The sequence below is a fragment of the Malaclemys terrapin genome, chromosome 8 (genome assembly GCF_027887155.1).
Source record: "Malaclemys terrapin pileata isolate rMalTer1 chromosome 8, rMalTer1.hap1, whole genome shotgun sequence".
NCBI lineage: Eukaryota > Metazoa > Chordata > Testudines > Emydidae > Malaclemys > Malaclemys terrapin.
In genome coordinates, this window is record NC_071512.1 from 9,440,793 (window position 1) to 9,467,696 (window position 26,904).

At 45.5% G+C, this 26,904-nt stretch overlaps 2 protein-coding genes across 4 annotated transcripts in view; both read left to right on the plus strand.

The window, feature by feature from the left end:
- The window catches only part of KLHL3 (kelch like family member 3), a 112,178-nt gene that overhangs the window by 14,723 nt on the left and 70,551 nt on the right, over nt 1-26,904 (plus strand). For 2 of the 3 annotated variants that reach the window (XM_054037465.1, XM_054037466.1), the window contains exon 1: nt 24,562-24,686. The exons of the other annotated variant lie outside the window; for it this stretch is intronic. In XM_054037465.1, coding sequence (XP_053893440.1) covers nt 24,673-24,686 — 14 coding nt within the window. In that variant the 5' untranslated portion in view covers nt 24,562-24,672. Of the gene's footprint in view, nt 1-24,561; nt 24,687-26,904 lie in introns of those variants that run through there. 3 annotated transcript variants of the gene reach the window in all.
- On the plus strand, nt 3,104-4,835 carry HNRNPA0 (heterogeneous nuclear ribonucleoprotein A0). Its single transcript, XM_054037479.1, has one exon. The coding sequence runs from the start codon at nt 3,377-3,379 to the stop codon at nt 4,298-4,300; it is 924 nt and encodes a 307-aa protein (XP_053893454.1). The 5' UTR covers nt 3,104-3,376; the 3' UTR covers nt 4,301-4,835.

Here is a 26,904-nt window from a genome sequence, read left to right on the forward strand (position 1 = left end):
AAATTGTGTTCCCAATTACATCAAGGGCATCAGGAATCCAGCTAGCAACCTCTAATCTATATAATGTCAAAATCAGAAGTTGATACGCATCATTGTTAATTGGTTCATTATATTTGTATGTTCTTGTATTTTCCTCTTTCACTAAACAGAAAGTGCCTGCTGTTTGAGTTAACAACTAACTAAATCAATTAAGGGAAATCAGTGATCGGAGGGGAAGGGTATGGAATAGATTGGAAATTTGGGGAGGGAAATACTGGCAGGAAGAGCAAAAAGAGAGTGGGGACTGAGAAATGTATATGAAAGGGAAAGAAGAGTTCTGTATAAGCTCCAAAGCTTCTCTCTCTCTCTCCAACAGAAGTTGGTCCAATAAAAGTTATCTTACCCATCTTGTCGCTTTAGTATCCTGGGACTTACATGGCTACAATAGCATGGCACATAACACGTGAAAAGGAAGTGAGAATGAACCTAAAGGGGTAAAGAGAGCCAAAAAAGGGAACAGTAAGAGAATAAAGAAAAAACAGGGACTGGAGAAGGGTCAGGAAAAGAAAAATGATAGTTTAAAAATGGAAAAGACAAAGAGGGTGAGGGAATATCGTTTACTGGACCAACTTCTCTTAGCAAAAGAGAGATGCTTTTGAGCGCCATGGAGCTGCTCTTCAGGTCTGTGGCATTTGAAAGCTTGTCTCTTCCACCACCAGAAGTTGGTCCAATACAAGATATTTTCCTTACCTCCCCCCTTATATTTTTCATAGGCTGGAGCCACCCCACCTACACCAAGGTGAACCTATTTAGTATAATTAGCAGGAAAGTACAAATCCATAACTCCACCCAGAGGGGAAGGAAGGAGCAAATTAAAATACACTCGAAAGTGCTGTGCTGGGAAATTAAATGTGAGGTTAGGAGGCTGCCCCACAGCCTGGCAAGGCCCTGTCCAAGGCGTAAGTGTGCCACCAAAGGATCATAACGTCCCAGGCAGATTCCCAATTATCAAACAAAGGGGGCTTGTAAATGTCACAGTGAACCATCCAGGGCATGTACCCCCCTTGCTCTCAGCTGCTCAGGGTGACCAGATGTCCCGATTTTATAGGGACAGTCCTGATTTTTGGGTCTTTTTCTTATATAGGCTCCTATTACCCCTCACCCCCCATCATGATTTTTGACATTTGCTGTCTGGTCACCTTATGCTAGGGTTACCATATTTAACAAATAAAAAAAGAGGACCCTCCACAGGGCCCTGGCCCTGCCCATTTTCCACCCGCAGCCCCACCCCAACTCTGCCCCTTCCCCGCCCTAACTCCGCCCCCTTCTCCCTCCCCCTCCCAGCCACGCGAAAAGGGTTGCCCGAGTGCTACCGGCTTTGCGGTTTGCCAGGCAGCCCCCAGACCCTGCGCCCCCGGGGGGCGCTTCCCCAGCGCAGCTGGAGCCCGGGAGGGGAAGCGCCCAGCCGGGGGCGCAGGGTCTGGAGGCTGCCCCGCAAACCGTGAAGCCGGTAGGGCTTGGGCTTCGGGCAGCCCCTATGCCTCTGGACCCTGTGCCCCTGGCCGGGCACTTCCCCTCCTGGGCTCCGGCAACGCAGGGTCCGGAGGCATGGGGGCTGCCCAAAGCCAGTAGCGCTCAGCTCTTAAACAGAGCCGAAGAGTCGGGGAGCAGCAGAGCCTCCAGCCGCGGTGGCTCTGCTCCTCCCGACTCTTCGGCTCTGTTTAAGAGCCGGGCTGCCCCAGCGCTACCGGCTTTGGGCAGCCCCCATGCCTCCGGACCCTGCGCCACCGGAGCCCGGGAGGGGAAGTGCCCGGCCGGCGGCTGGGGTCCGGAGGCAAGGGGGCTGCCTGAAGCCCATAGTGCTCGGGCAGCTCGGCTCTTAAACAGAGCCGAAGAGTCAGGGGAAGAGCAGAGCAGCCGCGGGAGGGGAAGTGCCCGGCCGGCATTTTCCCGGACCTGTTCGGCTTTTTGGCAATTCCCCCCGGACGGGGGTTTGATTGCCGAAAAGCCGGACATGTCCGGGAAAAACCGGACGTATGGTAACCCTACCCTATGCTCAGTGCACAGGTGCTGGAACGCGGGGGGCTGCCGCACCTCCGGCTTGAAGTGGTTTCCCTGATATACAAGGTTCACCCTTTAAAAATTGTTCCAGCCCCCCTGCCTCAGGGGCTGCTTTTCCCAACACAGGGCGGTGGCTCCAGGGACCCAGACACCAGCATCTGCAAAATGGGACTGTGCCCCTCCCGCGAGCGAGCTGGAATCTGCTCCCCAGAGCCCCCCCGGGGAGGCCTGGCTGGGCACTGCTGGATGTGGGGAGGAGGGGGCTGAGGTAGAGCAATGGGGGTGGACCGTGAGGAGCAGGGAGTTGATTTATATGCAGCACCATGGGGGAGCCATGAATTAAGCCCCGGTATTAACGAATCCCTCATGGCTGCAGGGTGGGGGGGGCTGTGTGAGGTGCTTGGAAAGAGTCACGTGCTGGGGGCGGGTGGCTCCCCCACCCCCTCGAGGGGAGAGTTGGTTGGTGCGGCCTCTCTCTCACTTCATTAAGGGAGGGGGAGGGGGAGGGGGGGACTATGATGACTGAAACCGCTTCCTAACGGTCAGCTTTTCAAATGCTCCCGCGCGGCCTGCCATGAAAGCTACGCTACCCCCTTCCCCCACCCGCGGGGGCGGGACTAGGGCTCCTGGGGGGAAAGCGCGCGGCTGGGAAGGAGGAGACCTATTGGCTCACATCCGCTGGGTTGACGCATTGGCGCAGCCTCAACCCCGTCCCTCCCTCCCCCTTCTACTCTTCGCTCGGCGCGAGTTGAGGCTGCAGAATCTTATTAGTCGACTCTCGATTAGGCCCCGCCTCTCCGCCCGCGGCTTTAGAGGAACTCTATTGGTTCCCCAGGACGTCAGTTACTAACACGCTCCCGCCCTCTCTTTGCCACTTGCGTACGCGCGGTGGAGGTCGCATAATCCGATTAGTCCTAGCTGCCGTCAATCACTAACGAAGCCCCGCCCCCTGAAGAATGACTCGTTCACGTAGGCGGTTGCGCCTTTCTATTGGCCCAGTCGGCGCCGAGGGCGTGTGCTGCGGCGGCACGGCGGGCGGGGCTCCCAGCGTCCCCTTTGTGTGAGCAGCACCAGTTGCCGGCCGAACGCCTGAGGAGCAGCAGCCGCCATTTTGTGCGTGTCGGTGTGCTCCCCCACCCCCAGGCCCCTTTTCTGTGGTACCGGCGGCGGCCAGGTCGCTGGCGAGGCGAGGCCACGCCAAGGAGGAGCCGCGGCAGCTGCTGCTGCTGTCTGGAAGTTGCGGTGCTCGTTGAACGTGGAGAGGCCTGAGCTTCCCCCCAGCAGGAGGCGGAGTCTCGGCGCCAGGCCTAGGCGCAGCCCCGGCGGAGGCGGCAGCATGGAGAATTCGCAGCTGTGCAAGCTGTTCATCGGCGGCCTGAACGTGCAGACCACCGAGGCCGGGCTCCGGGAGCACTTCGAGGCCTACGGCACCCTCACCGACTGCGTGGTCGTGCTCAACCCGCAGACCAAGCGCTCCCGATGCTTCGGATTCGTCACCTACTCGGCTGTGGAGGAGGCCGACGCCGCCATGGCCGCCTCCCCCCACGCCGTGGACGGCAACGCGGTCGAGCTGAAGCGGGCCGTGTCCCGGGAGGACTCGGCCCGGCCGGGGGCCCACGCGAAGGTGAAGAAGCTCTTCGTGGGCGGTCTAAAGGGGGACGTGGGCGAGGGGGACCTGGTCCAGCACTTTAGCCAGTTCGGCCCGGTGGAGAAGGCCGAGATCATCGCCGACAAACAGAGCGGCAAGAAGCGCGGCTTCGGCTTCGTCTATTTCCAGAACCACGACGCCGCCGACAAGGCCGCCGTAGTCAAGTTCCATCCGATCCAGGGCCACCGCGTGGAGGTCAAGAAGGCCGTGCCCAAGGAGGACATCCAGTCGGGCGGGGGCGGCGGTGGCTCCTCTAGGCCTTCCCGGGGCGGCAGGGGAGGAGGACGAGGACGGGGCGGCGGCGGATCCGGCAACCGGGACCACAACGGTCTCTCCAAAGGAGGCGGCGGCTATAATAGCTACGGAGGCTACGGCGGAGGCGGCGGCTACGGATCTTACAGCAGCGGCTCCTACGGAGGAGGTGGTGGAGGCGGAGATTACGGCAACGGGTACGGCGGGTTCGGCAGCTACAGCCAACATCAGTCCTCCTACGGCCCCATGAAGAGCGGCGGAGGAGGCGGAGGAGGGGGCGGCAGCTGGGGAGGGCGCAGTAACAGTGGACCGTACAGAGGAGGCTATGGTGGGGGAGGGTATGGCGGCAGCTCCTTCTAACCGGCGGCGCCCATACCCATTGGGGGTGGCATGGAGAGCCCTCCCTTTGTTACGGGGCAGCTTCTAATGGTTTCTCCCCTCACTCGCCTAAGGGCAGTTCCTAGTAAATGCCTCCCCTGCTGTGGGAGCAGCTCCTAAATGCCCTCTGGGGGTCGCCTCTGCCTGTGCCACTTCTTTCTCTCTGAAGATGGACTGGGCCCCACACACACATACTTTGTGTTACAGTCATTGATGGACTCTATTTTTTTATTATTACTTGGACCTTGGTCGTTTTTATACTAGCAATGAAAATGTCTTGTTTTAATTTGTTTTTTGGGGTGTGGGGTGGGCAATGTCTTGCTGATTCTGACGTAAAAACTGGGGAGGGAGATGGGGGGGGGGAATTTACTTTGTTGTAAGGACTCGATACCTGGCTACTACATTTTTTCCCTACAAAATCTGCTCGGATCCATGACTGAAATTAACATTTCTGTAAAGGAGGAAAAAATCGTTTTTACGTTTTTTATTTTTTAAATAAATCATTGTGTTCATTGACCTTTACATGTCTAACTTTTTTCCTAGGATCCATTCCGTACGGTTTAAGGCTTTTCTGGGTTTCAAACAAGTATTGTTCCTCTGCTTTTATTTCTCTATGTATTTAGAGACTTTATTGCCAGTAAAGGTCCTAATTTACTTTTTGATGTCCCATTAGTGGATTTATTGGTTTTCAAACACTTTATGGAAACTTTTTGAAGTACTAATTGGTGGATGTGGTCTGTTTTTTAAATATTCATTCTCACTTTTGCAGTTTGTGTGCATCCACCATCTTGTACTAGGCAGTTTGATTGACGTGCTGACATGGTTGGTCAATTTTTTCTATAGGACTTTTCCATCAAGTATGTACTGTGTAGTTCTAAAGAAATAGTTTGTGTTAAGCATGTGCTTCATTCATATAAAATGTTCAAAATTTCCAATTGCTTAGTTTCAGATCCTCTTATTGGCTTGTCTGTAAATGATTCGTTACAGGAAAGGGTCAACATAATCTCTTCAATTAAATGCCTACTTGTTTTCATAGTACCAGGGTAAAACAGACTTTTCACTTGGTCTGAACTATTGTCCTTCGTTAAAGTTCCCAGAGAATCCTTTGCAGCACCATCTACTGGCAGAATGGCAGAACCACTGCTCTAGGCTTCATTACAAACAGAGGCAAATTGTTTGCTAACTCTACTAGATTTTTGAAAGCTGTCTTATGCCATTAAACGTTCGGTGTAAACTGAAATAAAAATCAAATCTGCATGTGACTAAAGATGGGCTCCCTGCATATTGACTGAAACAAAATGGATTTGAAGTATCTGCTTCAGTACATTTCTAAAACTCTTATAACTGCCCATCCTTCAAAAGAAGTGATAATCTAAATTGTTTGGGCAAAGTGCTATGATAAATGAGCCAGCTAAGTGTACCAGTAACATAGGTGCCAGTTGTAAAGCAAAATATCTGTGTAGTCTGCTTGATTAACAAATGTATATTTGTAGCCCTTTCACGCAATAGAATTAAAGTTTGTTGTTCATTTGAGAGAAAAAAAAGGCATAATGTTATAGGGGAAAACTGCCTTCCTGGATAGAAATATAGAATAGCATCGTTTATGGGTTTATGGATATCACAAATAAAGAATTGAATTCCTTACATGCTTGAGTGAGAGTATGTATGACATGGGGCATGGATTTTATATAAAAAAAAAAGTAAAATCACTTTGATTCCAGGTTTCTAAGAACTTAATGTTTAACATTTAACCATATTGCTTTCTATCACTGCATTCTATTGGTTTGATCCTGCTTCCATTGAAGTCGGTGGCAAAACTACCATTGTCTTAAGTGGAAGTGGTATCCTGCTCTAAAAACCCATGAGAGCTGCACCAGTATAAAGGGTAATTTTCAAATCTGTTTAAAAGACTTAGTGGGCACTGATTTCAGTTGGAATTGGGCTTGTTTTGATTTAGCATAGTTGAATTATAATCCTGATTTCTAATGAAATGAGTGTCCTTCAGTCTTCAGTTAACTAATCTAGTTGTGATTATTTTTATTTTTTTAAACCAAACTGGTACAACTTTCTCTTGTAGACAAAGCCCTAAAGGTCTGGAGTGGAATTGACCTCTCAAAATGGAGGCCTTTCTAGGCCTTGTGCTCAGTAACTATAACTTAGAGCTCTTAAACTGTGAAACTTTTAGGCCCTTTTGCTTTGTTAGTGGGTGTTAAGTAATCTGGCTTGCAAGTATAGTGCATATTTGCGTCCAAAAATTCATATCTGTCCTGAACCAGCTAAGTAGTTAGGCAAAGTGCAGAAGTCAAATGTAAGTTATGTTTAACAAGCTTATGCAAAATACCATATTGCCTTTAATTAGCTTTACCAACTGTCCTTGTCAACAAAGACCTTTGGTTGTTTGGTTTTATCTGAGATCTTTAAACTTGAAGGCTTTTTACCTCCTCTACACTCTGGAAACATGCTGAGGTTGGGGGGGTGGGCCACCCACATAAAAGCATAGTTGTCCCCAGTGCAGTTCAAACAACTAAGCGTTGAATTCCAGTTCGGTTTGGGGAGACAGTTAAATCAGGTTTAATCCTGCCCCTTGCCAAGTCGCTTTGTTTTAACAATAGCAAGGCAGAACGTTGTTTTGGAAGACACAATTAAAACTTTTTGTAGTCTAGACTGGTCCTTTGATTCAGCTAGGCAAGTGCCACATACAGTTCTGTAACTTTACAATATGCCTACATATCTTGTGTGGCAACTTGTTCATGCCAAAAACAAGTGCTATATTGGAAATTACTATTTGGTTATGCAATAATATCCTTCCTCTGGCATTTACCACTACATCATTTTAGGAAAGATGAACCCCAGAAATAGCACCTATATTATGAGGGAGATGCTTGACTTGTTGTTTACTGCTATGTCCTGAAGGATTATCAATACTTACAACTTCATAGTAGTGTTTCACAATTTCCAGTAAGAATTGTTCTGTGGAGAATGTCTCAAATAGTTGCTCTATTGTGACTGCTTCTCTAAAGAACAGGAACACTCCGTTGTGAAGGAACCTGTCTTGGAGACTCAGGTGAACAGGATTTTTTCCAAGAGTGTATCCTATTGATATAAAAACTGGTCAAAACGTGGTGTATTAAAAGGACCCCAGCTTAAATCTCTCACATCTGTGAAAAAATATTTCGCCTACTATTGATACAAGTAACTCCTAAGGATTAATTGGGAGAGAAATATTTTTACTTTGTTTATTTGGTGCATTTTATGGCACTTTCTCTCTAGTTAGTCTTTGTTTCTCTTATGTGGGCATGTCTGTCCATGGAAGTTAAAGGAAAGGTAAGATGAATTAACAAAAGGTGTGATGTTAAAGTGTATTAAACAATACCCTCAATCAGAAGTAAAATGGCCTTAGTTTACTGTAGTTTAATATTAGATTAAGTGTTAAATGACATTAAAATCTTTTAAAATTCTGTGGTTTAAGCATTTTTGTTGGATACAAATAGACAACATTGTTAGGTTTGCACATGAGAATATGAAACCAGCTAGTCTGCTTTCCAAACAGATTAAAATACAAAAAGTAAAAGGCATAATTTAGTTTAACTGTTTTCATCTTTATAATCTAAAGAATTGGTGAGGGATTTTTTTGTAAAATGGGTTGCTTTAACTTGTACCTCAAAGGGATTTTAGATCCGTTGGTGAAGGAGTATTCAACACACTTATTCTCAAACAGCACTTGACACATTAGCTTAAAAATTTGAGTGATTTATTACTTCTCATTTAAAGCCTGGTGTAGAACCATTTTTAAGAGTGACAACTTGTGCATTTAAAAAAACCCACTGAACACCTGCATATTTAATATATAATCCCTATCCATTACTGTAATGAAAACAGCTTATTTTCTCTTGCATGTAAGGTGACGGGCAGTTCAGATGACAGATTTTTCAAATGTTAACTAACATTGCTGATGCACCTCACTCTGATTACTTTAAAAATTCTGTAGGTCACTGATCTGTTAGTTATGATGCAGAGACAAAGTACATATTTTAAAAACGAAACCTCTTCCTGCCCCTTCCCCCACCCGTTTAGTATGTTTAATTGGACAGGGCTTGTGTGCATGCTAGGGCATTGAACAAAGGTTTCAGTGCACACAGTGGCCATAGTGAAACACTTTAGGTTTGCTCTGTTCATCTAATACTGTCCTAAATGGTTTCAGCTGCAGTGCTCTAGGTAAGTATCTCTCACTATCCAGCTCTGCTTCAAGAAACAGTGTATTCTGGGAAGTATCAGAGGGGTAGCCGTGTTAGTCTGAATCTGTAAAAAGCAACAGAAGGTCCTGTGGCACCTTTGAGACTAACAGAAGTATAGGGAGCATAAGCTTTCGTGGGTAAGAACCTCACTTCTTCAGATGCAAGTCTTGCATCTGAAGAAGTGAGGTTCTTACCCACGAAAGCTTATGCTCCCTATACTTCTGTTAGTCTCAAAGGTGCCACAGGACCTTCTGTTGTATTCTGGGAAGTGTCAAAGGCCACAAATATGCACTGTGGAACAATAGTAAGATGACTAGTTGAACTGTTTCAGCTAGTCTGTGCCTGCACTGGTGCTGAAATGATATTTAATCCTCTTGAAACAGTCCATTCCAAATGGTATTTACCTTCATCCCCACCCCTGAATTGGAGCACCTGTGTGTGTGGATGCAAACTGTTCTTATAATTATTAGGTCTTAGAATAGTACATTTCTTTAGTGTAGCCTTAGATAAGTGCACTGATAGTTGCAAAGACCAGGATGATCAATCTATTGGTACTACTATCACACTGTAGTTGCATTTCCGTTCCTGCATAAGGGCCTGATACTGGGTGTACTGAGGATCCTAACTCCCCTTGAAGTCTAGAAACTCAGGGAGATCTTGTTCTTAAATACTTAATTGCAGCTTGGAAAACCTATTCTTGTTGCTTTAAACTTTTCTGGTTTCTAAAAAATAATACACCTCAAAGGACACTATGAAATTATGGTGCTCTGTTGTGTGCATGGTGGAAAGAATATACCAAGTATTTTGGTGGAAAGAAACAGGTGTTCACTATGGCAATCTGGTCAAACACATTTGCTTCACTTATGGGTGAGCTGGTACCCATTAGTTTTCTCAAGTCAGTGTCCATTCTGTTTTTAACAGAAGTTTATCACTTAATCTGTGAATGGATTTCATGTGGTATAATTTGCTATGGAACCTTAAGGAATGAAGATTTTCTTAAATATGAAAAATTAATCTTAGTGGAAGATAAATGAAGAATTAAGTGAAATTTTGTGTTTTTTATATAAATACGTTCCCTGGGTCAACATACTCTTTGGCTGAAAATTTACCCCCAAAACCTGAAGTTTCTTTCCCTAACTACAACTAGAGTTTACAAAGTGACATGGGTTAACTGACCTTCCTTCATGGTTCCTTCTATTAACTGATGTATAACTCTTAAATATTTAACTTAAGAGGAAGTGCCTGCTTGTACATTTTGTTTAAAATGAATAAAAGCAGATTTACATCTTCATACTTGCTTTAAAATGCAATATGATACACAATGGAGTTAAAAGCCCACCTAATGACCATTTGTGAGTTTTATATTTTTACAGCATTTACTAATTACTCTTTAAAATACTCAGAAAAATATGGTGCTTACCTGTAAGATGTGCATATATTGATTACAATAGTGTTATGTAAAGGCTACTACTAATTGCCTCCTACCCCCTTTTTGGCATTGGTGTATATTTATGTGAGGAAACGAAAGGCTGTAGCAAAGTGTGTTCTTTGTTGAGAATTTTCTGGCACTTTTGTGTGTTCTAGGCTGGCATTTTTAAAGAAGCCAAGGGAATTGGGTACCCATCTCTGAGGTTCCTTTGACAACCCCACTCCTAATTTTCTACCTTCTGTGCTCCAAGAATTCTTTGGGGAATTTCCTTAATTGATAAAAACGGGAGGAAAGCTACAATCACTCTGTACAACTGGCAGAGATCAGTTCAAATCCTAACAGCTGTTTAATCTCTCTCTCAAAATGTCCAAACTAGCTCATGGAGGGAGGGAGAGAGGAGTGCAGTGGGGGTACTGCAGGAGCAAATACTGCAAGAGGTTGAATAATAGCTGCAATTTGGTCAGAAGTGACAGCCATTCCTGATTCCTTTTTTTCCTTGATCTAATTTCCAGCCTGAATCCTGCTTAGGTACAAAGACTGAACATCACAGACCTTTAGGTTGTACCTACTGTAAGATTTTTTTTTGGGGGGGGGTGAGGTAGGGCAGGATTCCCATAGGTGCTACCACTAGTTAAGAACTATACTGGACACAGCTCTGGCAGCACCTGGTGTTTTGCATTAGTGCTACCCTGCTGCAGTTGACCTGATGGTAGCATAAGTTGGAATTTTGTGCTAAGTGTGGTGTAGACAATCTTTTACCCCCAATCGGGGATATTGCAGATTATGTATTCCTCATGCCACTTTATCTTAAACCAAACTTTGCACCCTCGATAATCTGTATGTTGTTCCCTGATAACCAGAAACTTCTATGCTCAAACTCTGTTCACTATTTTTTTAACATCCTCTTAATAAAATTTTTAAATCGGTTACTGCTGCCTGCCACAGGGACACATCAACCGTAGAACACTAGATATATCCTCTGACTGTCAGCCATCCAAGTAACCAAGCCCAAAGCTCCTTAGCTTTGAAAACCTAGATATCAAGCCTGGTTTTGACTAATACCATCTGTTTTGAAGCTTCCAGCTGTTACCTCTGGAATTCTGACTATATGTAGCAATTGTGAAAATGATCAAAGCTCTACAAATATAAGATGCACAGTTAGTCACAACCATTGAACGTATGAGTGGCTAATGAACATTATAGGAATTCTCCTGACAAGCAGAGGTGCTGCTGCCCATAAAAAGCTTTAGCAGTTTAATTGTTAATTTAAAAGGAGGGGAAAAAGGCAAAATATTCTCAAAAGGCAAATATTCTCATACCACGATGCCCTGTTCTCACTAGAGATTAAAGTCTGAACTCTTTTTTTTTTTTTTTTTTAAATGTAGTAATATCAGAACACTATTTCAAAAATGGAAACGAAATGTTTTTTAAGCACATCTTAAAGGGGTATAGTCAATTAAAAATCTCCACTGCAAAAGTGATTTTAAAATATTCAGGTATTATACCTGCCAGTTTTGCAGTTTTACAATATTTTCCTGTTTTTTAAAAAAGATTCTTTTCCTGTTGCTATGGGAAAGACCCATGGGACCAGGGGAAAGTAGCAAACCTATACACAGCGCTGTCAAATATGTAGGTCCCTACCAAATTCACAGCTGTGAAAAATGCATCCAGGACTGTGAAATCTGGTCTTTCGTGTACTTTACTTTATACTATACAGATTAGCAGAGGAGACCAGCGTTTCTCAAATTGGGGGTCCCAACCCAAAAGAGGGTCAATGGGGAGAGGGAGGGTTCTCAGAATTATTGTAGTGGGGTTGCAGTATTGCCACCCTTACTCCTGCACTGCCTTCAGAGCTGGGAGGCCGGAGAATGGCGGCTGGTGGCTGGGCACCCACCTCTGAAGGCAGCATCCCACCAGCAGCAGTACAGAAGTAAGGGTGGCAATACCATACCATAAAAAGAACAGGAGTACTTGTGGCACCTTAGAGACTAACAAATTTATTAGAGCATAAGCTTTCGTGGGCTACAGCCCACTTCATTTAGCCGTATGGAGTGGAAATCCATCAACCTCATGAAAAAACTCATACAGGAAGTGGGCTGTAGTCCACGAAAGCTTATGCTCTAATAAATTTGTTAGTCTCTAAGGTGCCACAAGTACTCCTGTTCTTCTTTTTGCGGATACAGACTAAGACGGCTGCTACTCTAATACCATACCATGTCACCCTTCTGCACTGCTGTCTTCAGAGTTGGGTCAGGACCCATACAGTTACAACACTGACATTTCAGATTTAAATATCTGAAATCATGGAATTTACATCTTAAAATCCTGTGCCCAAAATGGACCATCAATTTGGACGGGCCCTACAAATATGCATGGTAAGCAAAGTGAAAAATGACAGTTTCTCTTTACTTGTGTCTCCAACCTCCATTGTGAGACCAGCTCATACTCCCCTAGCTGTTTGATTTTTGGTCCTCTCTGGCTATGGCTGCCAAGATGAGCCACCTCTTCCATGTTCCATTCCAGATACCTGTGTGGCAGCTTCCTCAGTCTAACCCTGGAACTCTGTCCCTTTCTGACCACAGATAGCAAGGAAGCTGCCTCCTGGAGCCGAGCACCAAACATTATCTGCTGCTCCTCTGGCTTTTTTTTTTTTTTTTTTTAAATTCTGCCTTTATTTCATATAACTCTTCTGCTGCGTCTTTTATTGGTTTCTCCTTCAGTCATTCCAATTACGTCTGGTTTTGAATTGGTACAGAGCTCCAGTCTCAGGTCTGAGCTCTGAATTCTTTTGAAGTGTTGCAGTGTTCTTGGATCTGTGTTAAGTACTAGAATGGGGAGAATCAGTTACTGGTTTGTGAATTGCTTTGTCCCTGAAGTGTTTCCTATGTGTGATTGGCGAAGACAGTTACTTTGTTCTTGAAGCACGTTTCATGGCTGAGGGCAGTTGTTTCTTCAGTCTAATGACCAAGGGCTAGATGTTTAAAGGTATTTAGGTGCCTAAAAATGCTAATAGATGCCTAGTGAGATTTTCAAAAGTACCTAGGGTTCTTAAGCATTTCTGAAAATCCAACCAGGCTCCCATCTGAATCTTTAGGCACTTAAGGCCAGATTTTTTTTAAATGTATTTAACTACCTGGTTTGGTGTATGTCGCTTATTTTTTAATCATGTTCCTGTTTCTCTCCTCTTCTCTCTTCCTCTCCCCCCTCCCTCTCCTCCCCCCCCCCCCTGGTTTTCATCTGTTTCAGGATGCTCTGTTACCACTTAATTGATGAGGTATCCATTTGGGTGTTTTTGGAGGGAAGATTCCTTGATTCAGGGCCCAACTGTCACTAAATTCTTGAAACTTAATGGCTCCGAAGTTCTGGAGTTGTAACTCAAGTTAGCGGAAGATTCTGTAGGCTATGGCCTGGATCCATAAAGGGACCTATATGTTCGGATGTTCAGTGTCATAGCACCTAACTTTGGCACCTGTAAAATCACAGAAACAATATTGCGATCCCCAAAGCGTGGGTTAGGCACCTAAGCTCCTTATACAGTGAATGCGGGGAGAGAGGTGCCTAAGAATACGATCCATTAGAGCTGGTAGGCTAGCCAATGGGAAATGCTCATGACGGGTGTTTCCTAGATGCCTATTTCTGTGAACTGCACGGGACTTAAGTGTGGCCTACAGGGAGGCACTTATCTCTGCTGGCAATCCATGAATGGGAACCCATTGCTTGCAGCAGGAATGGGCAAAATACGGCTCGTGGGCTGGATCCGGCCCATCTAACATTTGTCTGGCCCGCCAGGCTTTTGGGGGCTGCGTGCTCAGGCTGCCTGCCTGTTGTGGCCCCACGCTGCTCCCAGAGGCAGCTGGCTGCTGCTGGCATGTCTCTGCGTGCCCCTGGCTTGGGGAGGTGGCTCTGTGCGCTTCCCCTGCCCTCAGCTCTGTCCTCTCAGTTCCCATTGGCTGGAAATTGGGTGATGGGAGCTGCGAGGGCACGGGCAGCACACAGAAACCTGCTGCCCACCTTTCCCCCCCAAAGGGCGTGCAGAGACATGCCAGCAGTAGCTGGTGGGAGCGGCATGGGGCCATGGCAGGCAGCCTGCCTGAGCCCAGCTGCGCTACTGGCTGGGAGCTGCCTGTGGTAAGCACTTCCCGGCCAGAGCCTGCACCTCGCAAAGTTTGTGGAGTGTTCCCCCTGTGAAAATTATTGCCCCAGGTGGCTTAGGTACCTAAGTAGATTCTTGTGGGAATAAGTTAGGTGCCTGCCACACAATGGCCAGAAGAGGCAGCCGTGGTGATGGTTGTGCCCACCTTATAACTTTTAGCCCACTGATTAGAGAAGTGGCTCTCAAGTTTTCCAGACTACTGTACCCCTTTCAGGAGTCTGTCTTGCATACTCCCAAGTTTCATCTCACTTAAAAACTACTTGCTTACAAAATCAGACATAAAAATACAAAAGTGTCAGAGTACAGTATTACTGAAAAATTGCTTACTTTTTATAAAATTATATTGGAATATACATATTGTACTTACATTTCAGTGTGTAGTATATAGAGCAGTATAAACAAGTCATTGTCTTTGAAATTTTAATTTGTACTGACTTCACTAGTGCTTTTTATGTAGCCTGTTGTATAAGTAGGCAAATATCTAGATGAGTTGATGTACCCGCCGGAAGACCTCTGAATACCCCCAGCGGTACACGTACCTGTGGTTGAGGCGACCTTCGGGATCAGGTCCCATTCAAAATTTCTCCAGAGAAGGTGCTGGTGCCCACCTTATACCTTTTAGCCCAGTGGTTAGAGCATTCATCCGGGATGTGAGAGACCCAGGTTTAGTTCTCGCTGCTGCTGGAGAAATCCTTTTCTCTTGGAGAGGGGGAACTGAACCTGGGTCTCCCACATCCCAGTGGAGTTCTCTAACCACTGGGCTAAAAGGTATAAGGTGGGCACCAGCACCTTCTCTGGTGAAATTGTGAATGGGACCTGATCCTGAAGGCCGCTTCTAAACTTGCCAACTAGATTAGGCCCCTCACATGCCTTAGGAAGATGAACACTAGTCTTCCCCTGGTTTGTAGATCAGTCTGGGGCTTAGGTGGAATATGTGTCTGGATGCCTAGACTGAGGCAGCAGGGTGCATGCCCAGAGGCAGAAACTTAGGGACCTGGTGAGTTTAGGCACCAATGGAGTTCAGCTGGAGGTTTGTGGTGGAGCCTAAAACTTGGATGACTTGTTTGAGTGGTGTCCCAATGGGCACTCCACTTCTGGTGCGCTAACACCCTTTGTGCCTTTAATTGGAAATTTTTGGTAGTAGTGCCTGTTCGGGCTTGTGCATGCTCCCTATGCTTCCTCATGCCCTGCTTTGAGCCTATTTAGGGCTGCGTGGGTGAACCATCCTCTGCTCCTTCTCAACAGCATGGGCCTGAGACGCAATGTTAGTGTGCCTTACTTTCGAAGTCTCTTAGCCTAGCTGCCTTTCTTTTTATTGTTTCTCAAGTTTTTATTTACTTATTATGTAGGGGGGGCTTTCTCTCAATCCCTTTCCCCTGGGGGGAGGAAGACCTTCCCCTGCTAGATACTGTTACCCCAGGGTCCTCTGTCTTTCGGAGATGCCTTCCTTGTTCCATGGACAAGAGACTTTCTATATGCATTTCACCTCAATGCCCCTGATTCCGAAGGTAATCAACAAGATTAAGTGTGACAAAGCCAGAATTATATTGATAGTCCCAATGTGGCTCAGACAGATATGGTATCCTTATCTATTTCATCTAGCTGTCTGTCAGGAGATCAACTTCCCATCCATTCCTCATCTTTTTTCCCAGGATGACAGCCGCACTCTTCATCCCAACCTGAAGATCCTTAATCTCAAAGCATGGCTCCTCGATGGCTCATGGGACTAGAGTCGACTTGTTCTCAGAAGGTACAAAAGATATTATTGAACAGTAGGAAAGATTTCATGAGATACACTTGACTCTGCAAGTGGAAAAACTGAGCCTGTGATGTGTCCAGAGAAGTGTTCCACCTGTTACTCATCTTGGACAGTAACTGGACTTCTTTGAGATACATCTCTCTGTGGATGTTCTATTACCCACCCTCCTCCTCCTCTGCTTCGGAGTTTCCTGTGGGGACTTTGCGTTACAGAAAGAACTGAGGTCGGTTCATCTGGCTAGCCCTGCATAGCCTAGGAGCGGGGCCTGAGGAAATGTAGTGCCCATGCTGGCTGAATGGGCAGTGCTACCAAAAGTCTCCAATTTAAAAGCACAAGGGGTGTGAGCACACTGACATCGATCACCTACAGGGGGACACATCTTAAAGAACTTCAGTTATTGCACAAGGTAACTGCTCCTTAGGTGTCTAAGTATCACAGTGAATTGGGGGCTATATCCCTTGTCTGTCTGAATGCCAGGAGAGGGTATTAAGGTCAGAGTCTATAAAAGCATTTGAGTGACAATCATGGAGGTTGGGGCCAGCACCTTCTTGCGTAAGTGCTACTGCTTCAATATATTTAACTGGTACCTCTCACTGGGCTCAGCAGTGCCCTACAGCACACACCTCTGCCTTGGTTCATCAGTGCTATGAAGGGGAGGCATGTGAGTCTGTCAATACCTTCCCCCATAAGAGCATCAGCACTTATGAAGAGGGTTGTCCTGGTAAATTGACTCTTCCCTTGCAAATCAACAGCACCTCAAAAGGGGGCACCCTGGAGCCAAGATAGGGAAGCCCAGGCCACTCTACCCTAGAATCAGTGACTCTGGAGGGAGGTGAACTGTTGTATTGATTCCTTGCCTTTTGTGCCATGGAAGAAGCGGTGCCCATGTGCATTAGTTCTCCACTCTTGGCACTTTGGTGCTAAGGAAAAGGTGCCTCATACTTAGGGTATCATTTCCAGGAAAGGAGCACCCCAACATGTCTATGCTTCCTCACTGGTGTAGTTCTCCACTTTCGGTGTATCAGCACTATGGAGTGCTAGAATGGAATGGAAGGGTAGTGGATGAACACCTCAATCTTACTGTATATTTTTTCTAAAAAAAATATGCTCTAGTTCAAGCACGAATTCGTTCGGGGAAGTACTATGGCCTGTGTTAGGCAGGAGATGAGACTGGATCACAACGATCCCTTTTAGCCTTGCAATCTATGAATCTATAACCACATCACAGGAGGAGATTCCTTGCAACAGCGCCAGGCAGAGGAGGTGTTTCATCCCTGGTGTGTTGGGTTTCAGTACATCTGTCTACCGCAGCAGCGTCATGGGTAGTCAGCCCTCCGGCTCTCTGATGTTAGCAAGTGCATGAGCCTGCACAGAGAATCACCAACCTTGATGCCATGCAGATTGTGGGGTCTAGTGCAGTGGTTCTCAAACTTTTGTACCCCTTTCACATAGCCTCTGAGTGTGACCCCTCCTTAAATAGAGTATTTTTAATTTATAACACCATTATACATGCTGGAGGCAAAGCGGGGCTTGGGGTGGAGGCTGACAGCTCATGACCCCCCCCCCCCCCCGTAAGAACCTTGTGACCCCTGAGGGGTCCCGACCCCCAGTTTGAGAACCCCTGGTCTAGTGTATGTTTGCTTTGGCAAAGTGTCTCTCGGCCCCAGCGCACTGGCAATAGAGGGAGTTAGACCCTTTATCACTTCCTCTTGTTACATCAGTTGTGTTAATGGTTGAACCTAGACTATCTGGGCATGGACAACCTGCCCATTGTGTGCTGTACGAAGAGGCAGCTGTGACTCATAATTGCTCTGATGTCCCTGCTTTGGTGGTCTTCCGATCATTACGCACGACTAGCATAGGGACACCTATTATCAAATTTGAGTTTTAGAAGTGGGCACTTTGCCAAGTAGGTACCCTTGCCTCAGAACACTGAGTGCCAAGGCTGGGTTCTCTCAATGTATTGACACTACTGGTGGTTCCTCAGGTGGTGTTCCGAAAAGGAACACAGCCAGATGGTTTATGCATGTTCTGAGATTACTGCGGTGCTCTCACCAGGTCTCAGGAAGTCAATACTGTCTGGAGGCTAGTGTGCCTTTCTGAGTAGCTGGGAAGCTATTCTAACTGGGACTCTAGTCAGCAATGGTGACTTGTAAGACCTCTACCCTCACTGACTGCTTTCTGGTTGGGTAGAGTTCTAGAGGAATGTGAAATTTCCTATCCTACTGTCCCAATCATATCTGTGTGACTACCTTACATGTTTCTCGTTTATTAGCATCCAACTTTGTTGGGCAACAACGCTAGACTATTGTAGGCCAATCCTCATCTCTTCAAGTGATGTGCGGTTTCAGGGTTTGACACATTCAGTCCTATTGCCTTCACCACTCTGTTTTAAGGAATATTGACGTAGTCTGACTAAGGGCTTGGTCTATGTGGCGGGTTAGTGTGTGGTAGACTAGTGTGCTGAATGGTCACACCTTAGCTTGCTGTGCACTAACTCATGTAGGGCTGTGTAGACAGACCCTTAATTGAAGGAAACTCTTTTGAGTCATGCCAGGTTTGTGAGCTCAGGTCTTCTTGAGAGTCAGTTTACTAGGTACCTAGTCTTCAGAATGAATGAATTGTGTGGTATATGTGGTGTGTAGATGCTGCTTGTGATTATTAGAACTGGGAGTACTGGCTGTTGGGAGTCTGAAAGGACAGGAAACAGGAAGGAGGGGGGAGGAGTTGAGAAGGCTGAGTGAGAGTTACAGAAGGTGCAGCAGCAGCTTGGTAAAGAGGTTTCCATTGTAAAAATAAAGTCCTGTTGAAGTTTGTTAGTACCTGGCCTGGTTGATACAACAGTATGACTAATTCCCCTTATATTGGATTACATGGATAAGGTGGTGCTGTGAATTCTGTTAAGATTCCTACTGTAGGTGACAAGGGTATAAGCCCCTACAATATTCTCATGCCTACGTTTCCTGTTCAAACTAGGGTTACCATACGTCCGTTTTTTCCCGGACATGTCTGGCTTTTCGTCCGGGGGGAATTGCCAAAAAGCCAAACATGTCCGGGAAAATGCCGGCCAGGCACTTCCCCTCCCGCGGCTGCTCTGCTCCTCCCCTGACTCTTCGGCTCTGTTTAAGAGCCGAGCTGCCCGAGTGCTATGGGCTTCAGGCAGCCCCCTTGCCTCCGGACCCCAGCTGCAGGCTGGGCACTTCCCCTCCCGGGCTCCTGTTTGCTGCCTCCTGGGCCCCTATCTCTGTCTGCCAGATAGAGAAATATTTTACCTTTGTTCAGGTGTTGACATATCTTGGTTGTGTGTGTGTGTGTTGTCAACTTGTCCTGTGATTCTGTCCACTTAGAATCATAGAGTATCAGGGTAGGAAGGTACCTCAGGAGGTCATCTAGTTCAACCCCCTGCTCAAAGCAGGACCAATCCCCAACTAAATCATCCCAGCCAGGGCTTTGTCAAGCCTGACCTTAAAAACCTCTAAGGAAGGAGATTCCACCACCTCCCTAGGTTAACCCATTCCAGTGCTTCACCACCCTCCTAGTGAAAAAGATTTTCCTAATATCAAACCTAAACCTCCCCCACTGCAACTTGAGACCATTACTCCTTGTTCTATCATCTGGTACCACTGAGAACAGTCTAGATCCATCCTCTTTAGAACTCCCTTTCAGGTAGTTGAAAGCAGCTATCAAATCCCCCCCTCATTCTTTTCTTCTGCAGACTAAACAATCCCAGTTCCCTCAGCCTCTCCTCATAAGTCACATGCTCCAGCCCCCTAATCATTTTTGTTGCCCTCTGCTGGACTCTTTCCAGTTTTTCCACATCCTTCTTGTAGTGTGGGGCCCAAAACTGGACACTGAATTCCAGATGAGGCTTCATCATTGTCGAACAGAGGGGAATGATCACATCCCTCAATCTGCTGGCAATGCCCCTACTTATACAGCCCAAAATGCCATTAGCCTTCTTGGCAACAAGGGCACACTGTCGACTCGTATCCAGCTTCTTGTCCACTGTAACCCCTAGGTCCTATTCTGCAGAACTGCTGCCTAGCCATTCGGTCCCTAGTCTGTAGCAGTGCATGGGATTCTTCATTCAAGTGCAAAGTCCTGCACTTAGGACAGGTCTCTTGAGACATGTGTTAACTCCTGATGCGTAACAATATGTTCCACTTCGTATTTAGCTGTTTCACGCTGATTACGTTTCCTAACCTGAAGAAGAGATCTGTGTAGCTCCAAAGTTTTTCTTACCGACAGACGATGGTCCAATACAAGCTATTACCTCACCCAAAATTCATAGCTAGGTTGTAATCTTGGCCACTTATCTTTAAATCCTAAATGTAAGGGGGAATGATCGGCATAAGTCACGGATCATTTAAAATTAAAAATAAAGGAATGTTCCTGCGTGCCACAGACTAGAAAAATGTTCAAAAATGAGTCCGGTGGCACCTTAAAGACTAACAGATTTATTTGGGCATAAGCTTTCGTGGGTAAAAAACCTCACTTCTTCAGATGCAGTCTTTAAGGTGCCACCGGACTCCTTGTTGTTTTTTGTGGATACAGACTAACACGGCTACCCCCCGATACTAGAAAAATATATATATATTTTTAAACAAATGTGGCTTTGTGAACTAGTGGAAAACAGGATTAGTGTAAAAATATACATCCACCACTAGAGGGCAACAGTTACAGTTTAAAAAAATAAACATTCCATAAAAAGATTCTTTTGCATCTCTGTCTGGGGCCCAGTGCTCGAGCCTCACGTTAATTGCTTATGTAGAAAGAATACTGGCACATTGAAAAAGGCTTTGGTGAAGACAATGTATCATGGAAGGCAAAAGCTTAAAGCAAAGGTGATGCCAATGTTTCTACCTCCTATGCTTTCGCTGCCAAAACCCGTTAATTGGCTGATCTGAAAAAATCCTTATCTTGAGCCCTTCCCAGACCTTTCTCTCGAGTATTCCGATGATTTGGGGCCTTATGATGTCGTCATATTCATACGTTAGATGTTTTGGTCGTCATTTTACTTTTCTTCCTCTCAGGAGAGAGGACAAAGATTGGCTGCATTCTTTGAGTTCTGTCAAGTTTGAATATTATTTTTTAGATGCCAAAGATGTGCTAAGCACCTCATAAAATGAGTGAAGACACAGGACAATTTCCCTCCCCACCCCCCCCAACTGGTTTTGGTTTTTAATGATGGCAGTGCTGGGCGTCCAAAGTGAGATAATTAGGCCATATTTTCAGAAGTGTTCAGCACTCCTACTTCTCTTGAAGTCAATTTGTACTGTGAGAGAGAGCCTCTGAAAACCAGGCCCAAGAAGTCTCAGGTTGGGCACCCAAAAATGGAGGCATGGCATCCCATTTCAGCAGTTGCATTCAGCTGATGGTCCGGGACCTGAAGAGTTTATGATCTCAGTTCAGCTCAATATCCGCGTTTAGTGTGCTTTCTGTTTTTTTTACAGACTGGGATTATGGACTCCAAATGTTTTTTTTTTTTCTAAATTAAAAAAAAAAAAAAAAAAAAAGTAGACCAGACTCTTTGTCAAGATGCAGATTTGGAAACACAACCACACATGCCAAGTAGGAAGGTACCAGTATTACACACCCAGTTCCAGTTTTACTAGGAGCACTGTAAATCAGCCATGAAAAATTCCATTCACCCTGAGTAACTTTTTTGGCAGAGTAAAATATCCACATTTTCATGACCATCAGTCCTTGCAGTAAATGGTAAGCAAGCAATTATGTGCCTTGGGTAAAGCGGTCAAGACTATTTTGCAAGGCTGCTGTAAAGACAATCACTCATTACTAGAACTTGCCTCTGTCCCATCCCAGGAGTGAGTTACTACCCACTGATTAGCTGTAGTCTCTGTTTGGGATTTAACACTTCATAGCTCTGAGAAGCCATTCCCATTGGAGGGAATTCAAGGTTCAGTATTAAATATACCTGTTTAACAGAGCATTTAAAGGGTTGTTGGTTTTGTTCAGTCATAGGTACTAGGCTGGTTGAGGTGGGATATTCTGTTGTTGGTCTTTGGCTGATGTTTTGTTATGATAGCTCTTTGTTTGATAAACATACGCTGCTCAGGGGGTTGGCATTGGGCACCAATGGCAGGGCCTGCTCTTGCTTGTCTAGAAATCAGTTGGAAGTTTTGCCATTGACTTCCATGGGAGCAGGCCTGGACCCTCCATTTCTAAATAAATTATTTTCTTTTAGTGTTTGCCATGTGCCTTGAACTCTGATGCTTTCAGTACCTTGTATACCATATGCCATGAGTATGTGATTGAATGGGCACTTGGAATGTACATTAGGGTCTTGGTGAGGATCTTTTCACTCAGTTAAAGGGTATTTTCAAAGGGAAAACATCCTCAGTGTTCTTCTGAATCCTGTGTGCAACTCTGCTTTATGCTCTGTTTTCTCTGTCTATGGGGAGACAGCTGAACTCGTTTAAACTGTAGGACTGGATGGGGGGAGACCTTGATTCTATTCTGAACGCTGCATCTTTGTGTGACTTTAGCCAAGTCATTTAACTGACGTGTCCTAAGTTTTCTCAGCTGTAAAATGGGGATGCTAGAACCTTGTTTCGATATTTAATATTTGCAAAGAGCTTCTGTTAATTTACACTTCTACAGAGCCTTTTATTAACTTGCCATTACCAACACATTTTAAAAGACATGGAACCAAGATGGGGAACAAAAAGGGCAAGGATAATGCAACTGTATGAGAAATTTTAAAGACTAGGATTATTTCATTTAGAAAGGAGACCGTTTAGAAGATAGTAAGTGCTATCGCTGTGCCATATAAAACTATCTCTTTCCATAGTGTAAGAACATTAGATGAAATGAAAAAGCAATGAAGAAAGTAAATACTTTAGTTTCTGGAGCTAACTGCCAGAGAGTATGGTGGAGGAAAAAAACTTAATAAAATTAATAAATGATTAAAATGAGGTGTAGCATCTGCAGTTATTAACTGGGGGTAAACCTAGCAAGAGTTACTGAATCACATGCTTCAGGGCATGAACTGACTTGCACCTGAAGTCCAGAAGAAGCATTTTCTCTACCAAAGAGTGAGTTACATTTGGCCTTGTATAATATGCATACTATACATCTGTAGGGGAGGGCTAAATATCCCATTAGTCTGTTTTGTTAAGAAATCATACAGTATTCTGCATTATAGCCAAATATACTGTAATAAGCTTATATAATACACTGACAGTGGTTCCTGTGCTCTTTAGTACTACAAGGTCAGTGTCCAGTTGGGTTGCAGGTTATTTTTGGTGTATGCATCCTAATTTTACCCCAGATGGCATGTTGGTGGGTATTTGGCAAAGATGGACCTACAGGGCAGAGCTCTTTTAAAAGAGAAACAATAGTGAAAAGCATTTGAAAAAGGAAACCTCCTTAGTCAAATGTGACAGTATTTGACAATAGTGGTTCAAATCACTGTAGTTTAGTCATTTTATGGCAGTGTTTAGGGCCTTTTCTGCAGTATTTTTATAAAAATAGAAGCTAGAGGCAAAGCCCCTGCTCCCTGTCAAGTGAGTGTGAATGGGGGCACCACGTGAGAGTTGTAGTGTAGCTCGGGGGAAGGGCACCACTGGTACAATGCAGCCACATCTGCTGCTCCTGCTCTTATACCAGGGATGTGTGTAGTTATGGGGTCCATAACTAGTCATGCTCCTGACCTGTCTCCTCCCCGGGAGGCTAGGGGTTCAGATTCTGAGGAGATGGGAATGATAGAAGAGAGAGCATATATAGATCTGCTTCAGAGGATGTCACAGATCTAAATTCAGTGAGAGTAATTAACCATGGGAACAATTTACCAAGGGTCTTGGTGGATTCATCCTCATTGGAGATTTTTAAATCAAGACTGGATGTTTTTTTCTAAAAGAGCTGCTCTGGGAATTATTCTGGGGAAGTTCTGTGGTCTGTGCTGTACAGGAGATCAGACTAGAGGATCCCTTCTGGCCTAGAAATCTGTGACGAACACAGTTGCTCCTCAAGCAGGAATGTCACTGTCCGGTGTCCTACATGGATTTGCTCCAAAGCAATTAAATTTACTAGTTTAATAGCCATTAGACTCAGATCTGGTCCATGATCGGTTCTCTTACATTTGCAATGATTTCTACTGTGTGAATTACAGCCTTTAAAAAGGGACCGCTGCAGATCTGAGTGGGAAGTGGGCGGACCATTCTCCCCGTTTGGCTGGGCAATGCCTAGGATAGGACAAGCCATGCAAAGGTCTTAGAGGTGAGGGTGGGGGTAACTAGCACCTTTTTGGAGTGTAGTAGTGGAGGGGAGTGTGTGTTTGGGGAAATAGGTTCCCTGCAGCTGGAGGGTATAGGCATGTGGCAAGCCAGAGACTTGCCCTGAATTCCCTGTCCCCCCCCCGCCCTTGACAAAATCCCCGGCTGGTGCTAAAGAGACGGGAGGATGCATTGTGCAGCTGCAGCCGCTGGAGAGGTGTAAACTTCACACCGCTCCCGCAGTTGCTGTTGCCAGGAGACGGAGTAGCAAGCTTGGAGGGAAGGGGGGAGGGAGGGAGGAGGAGGAGGGAGTGGGCTGCTGCCGTAGCTGCAGGGAGCTCTGGGTAAGGAGTGCTGGGGCTGCTGCATTAGCTGCTGCTGCTTTGGGAACGAGTGAGAGGCAGCCGCTCCGAAGCGTCCGACGGCAGCCGTGCTGAATCACCGGCGCTGATTAATCCCTCCAGCCCGCTGCCTGCCCGCGGCCGCAGGATTGCGAGAGGGCTGGAGTGCATGCAGAGTTCAGGCTCCAGTCCGGCTGCGCACAATGGAGGATGAAAGGTATGGGCTGGGCTGGGCAGGGCAGGCGCCTTTGTGTTTGCATTGGGGCTGGCAGGGCATTGCGAGCCCCCCGCAGGAGACGCCGTGGAGCCGGGCACTTCTTCGTCCGTGTCACAGCCCTGCTTCGTGGGGGCTGGGCGGAGGTGAATTTTCAAAGCTCTGCCTTGTGAGGAAGGATTTTTGCATTGTGTTTCACTGAGACAGTCATCACCCCCAGCACTTTTCCACCCCCCCCCCCCAGCGCTTCCTCGTACAAATTGTCCTAGGTTAACTATCTGAGTGGTGTGTGTGTGTGCTTCAAGATTTAAAATCCCCCTGAACTGGTGGACCTTGGATACAATACAAGAATCTCTGCTGTTTTTTTTTTTTTTTTAAAAGGCAGTCTAAGGGGAGACATTCTCATGGGAACTGCCTTTTAACTTAACTTGAAATTAAGCTTACTTATAGTTGCATAAGCTTATCAGCAAGAATGTGAGATGTGTGACTTGCTACTCTGAAACTTGTAAGAACCAGATCACTTAGCCAGTGGCACTCATTGGCATGCAAGAAGCAGTGATTAAGTAAAGGACTGTCAAGTATTGGGGGTAGCCCTGTTGGTCTGTATCCACAAAAACAACAACGAGTCCGGTGGCACCTTAAAGACTAACAGATTCTCAAAATGATCCTGTGAAAATTCACCTTAGTTCTGAAGCATGTTAGGCTCCTGTTCCCGCAAGGCCCTTTTTCCTAATCCCCTGCACAAAATATCTGTTTTATCTTCTAATTACTAGACATTGCAATGTCATAGGTGAAGGTTACTTCTGCTCAGTGTGAAGGGAATTTATTTCCATGCAAAACTTTCCATAATTTTTTTTTGAGATGTTGGAATGCATTTTTGTCTTATTGACACTGGCATTTAAGGAACATGTGGCGGTGAGGTGTAGAAATTTAATGTGGGTTGATGTAGTGCAGCCTACCAGTAAAATTTTAAACTCTGATTTAGTGTTCGCCTCACTTTTTAATTTCAGTTAGTTGATTTCAGTTCTGTAAATCTTGACTTGTACCCAGGGGCACCCATTTAGTACTTTTTGTAGTTAACAAACGTTATGAATTTTGCAGATATACTGAGTATATTTACACATCCTTTGTAAGCCAAAACCAGCGACCTGTATTTTATGACAGGTAGAGGGAGACAGCAGGACCGAGCTATATAGCTGCTCATAGGGTAGATGGGCCATTAACTATTTCCTGTGCAATCTTTTTTTTTAAAAAAAGAACAGGAATACTTGTGGCACCTTAGAGACTAACAAAGGTGCCACAAGTTCTCCTGTTCTTTTTGCAGATACAGACTAACACAGCTGCTACTCTGAAACCTGTCTTGTTTTTGTCGGTGATACCTTGGTTGCTGTAGTTTTCTAAGAAAAAGCTAAGCTCGGAATGGCCACTGAACACAGTGCAAATAATGAGATTGCATCTTGTGATTGTTGCATGGGAATGCCCTAGAGAAGAGGTAAATATTTTATATTCCCCATGTAGGCGTTCTTCTTTGAATGCCCGTGACGCTTTCTGAAGCCAGAAACTTAAACTTCTAGAAGCTAAAAATCCGCGGAGTGCTCCCTTTCCAAGTTGTGCTGGTGACCTTTGTGTAGGGGGAAAGTTTTCACTGAATAAAATATTGATGGAACTGCTGCCTTTTGGGATGTGAGGAAAACTTTGCTTCTCCAACATACTGTACCTAAAACGAAACCTGGCTGCAGTCCTTACTTGAGCAAAATTCTCATTGCAGCCAAAGGGAATTTTGTCCAAGTAGCAAGGGGCGGGATTCTATCCTTAGATGAATCAAGAGTCTCAATAGTTGTTTGTATATTTAATGTTCAAAACAAAACTGTCAGCCTGTGATCTCTCTTGCAGTTAAATATATTCTAGAATAGATCTAGTGTTTGTTTAAATGGCCAGCTGTGGATATTAATCATTAGTATATTTAAATCTGAGGTATTTTAGATACTTGCCCATATAACTTGTGTCCAATTCTTGCAGTTTTTAAAGTGAAGCTAGTGCCTGAGAGTTGACAGGAGAGGAAGCTGAGGCCATGTGCTCATCCCAATGGAGAGTGGCAATTCATTATCCTCCTTGTTAATCACTTCTATTATGGTAGTGCCCAAAAGCCCAAATATGGACCGGGCCTGATCATTCTGGGCACTGTACAAACATACATGTCCCTATAGTAACCAGTTTGGCT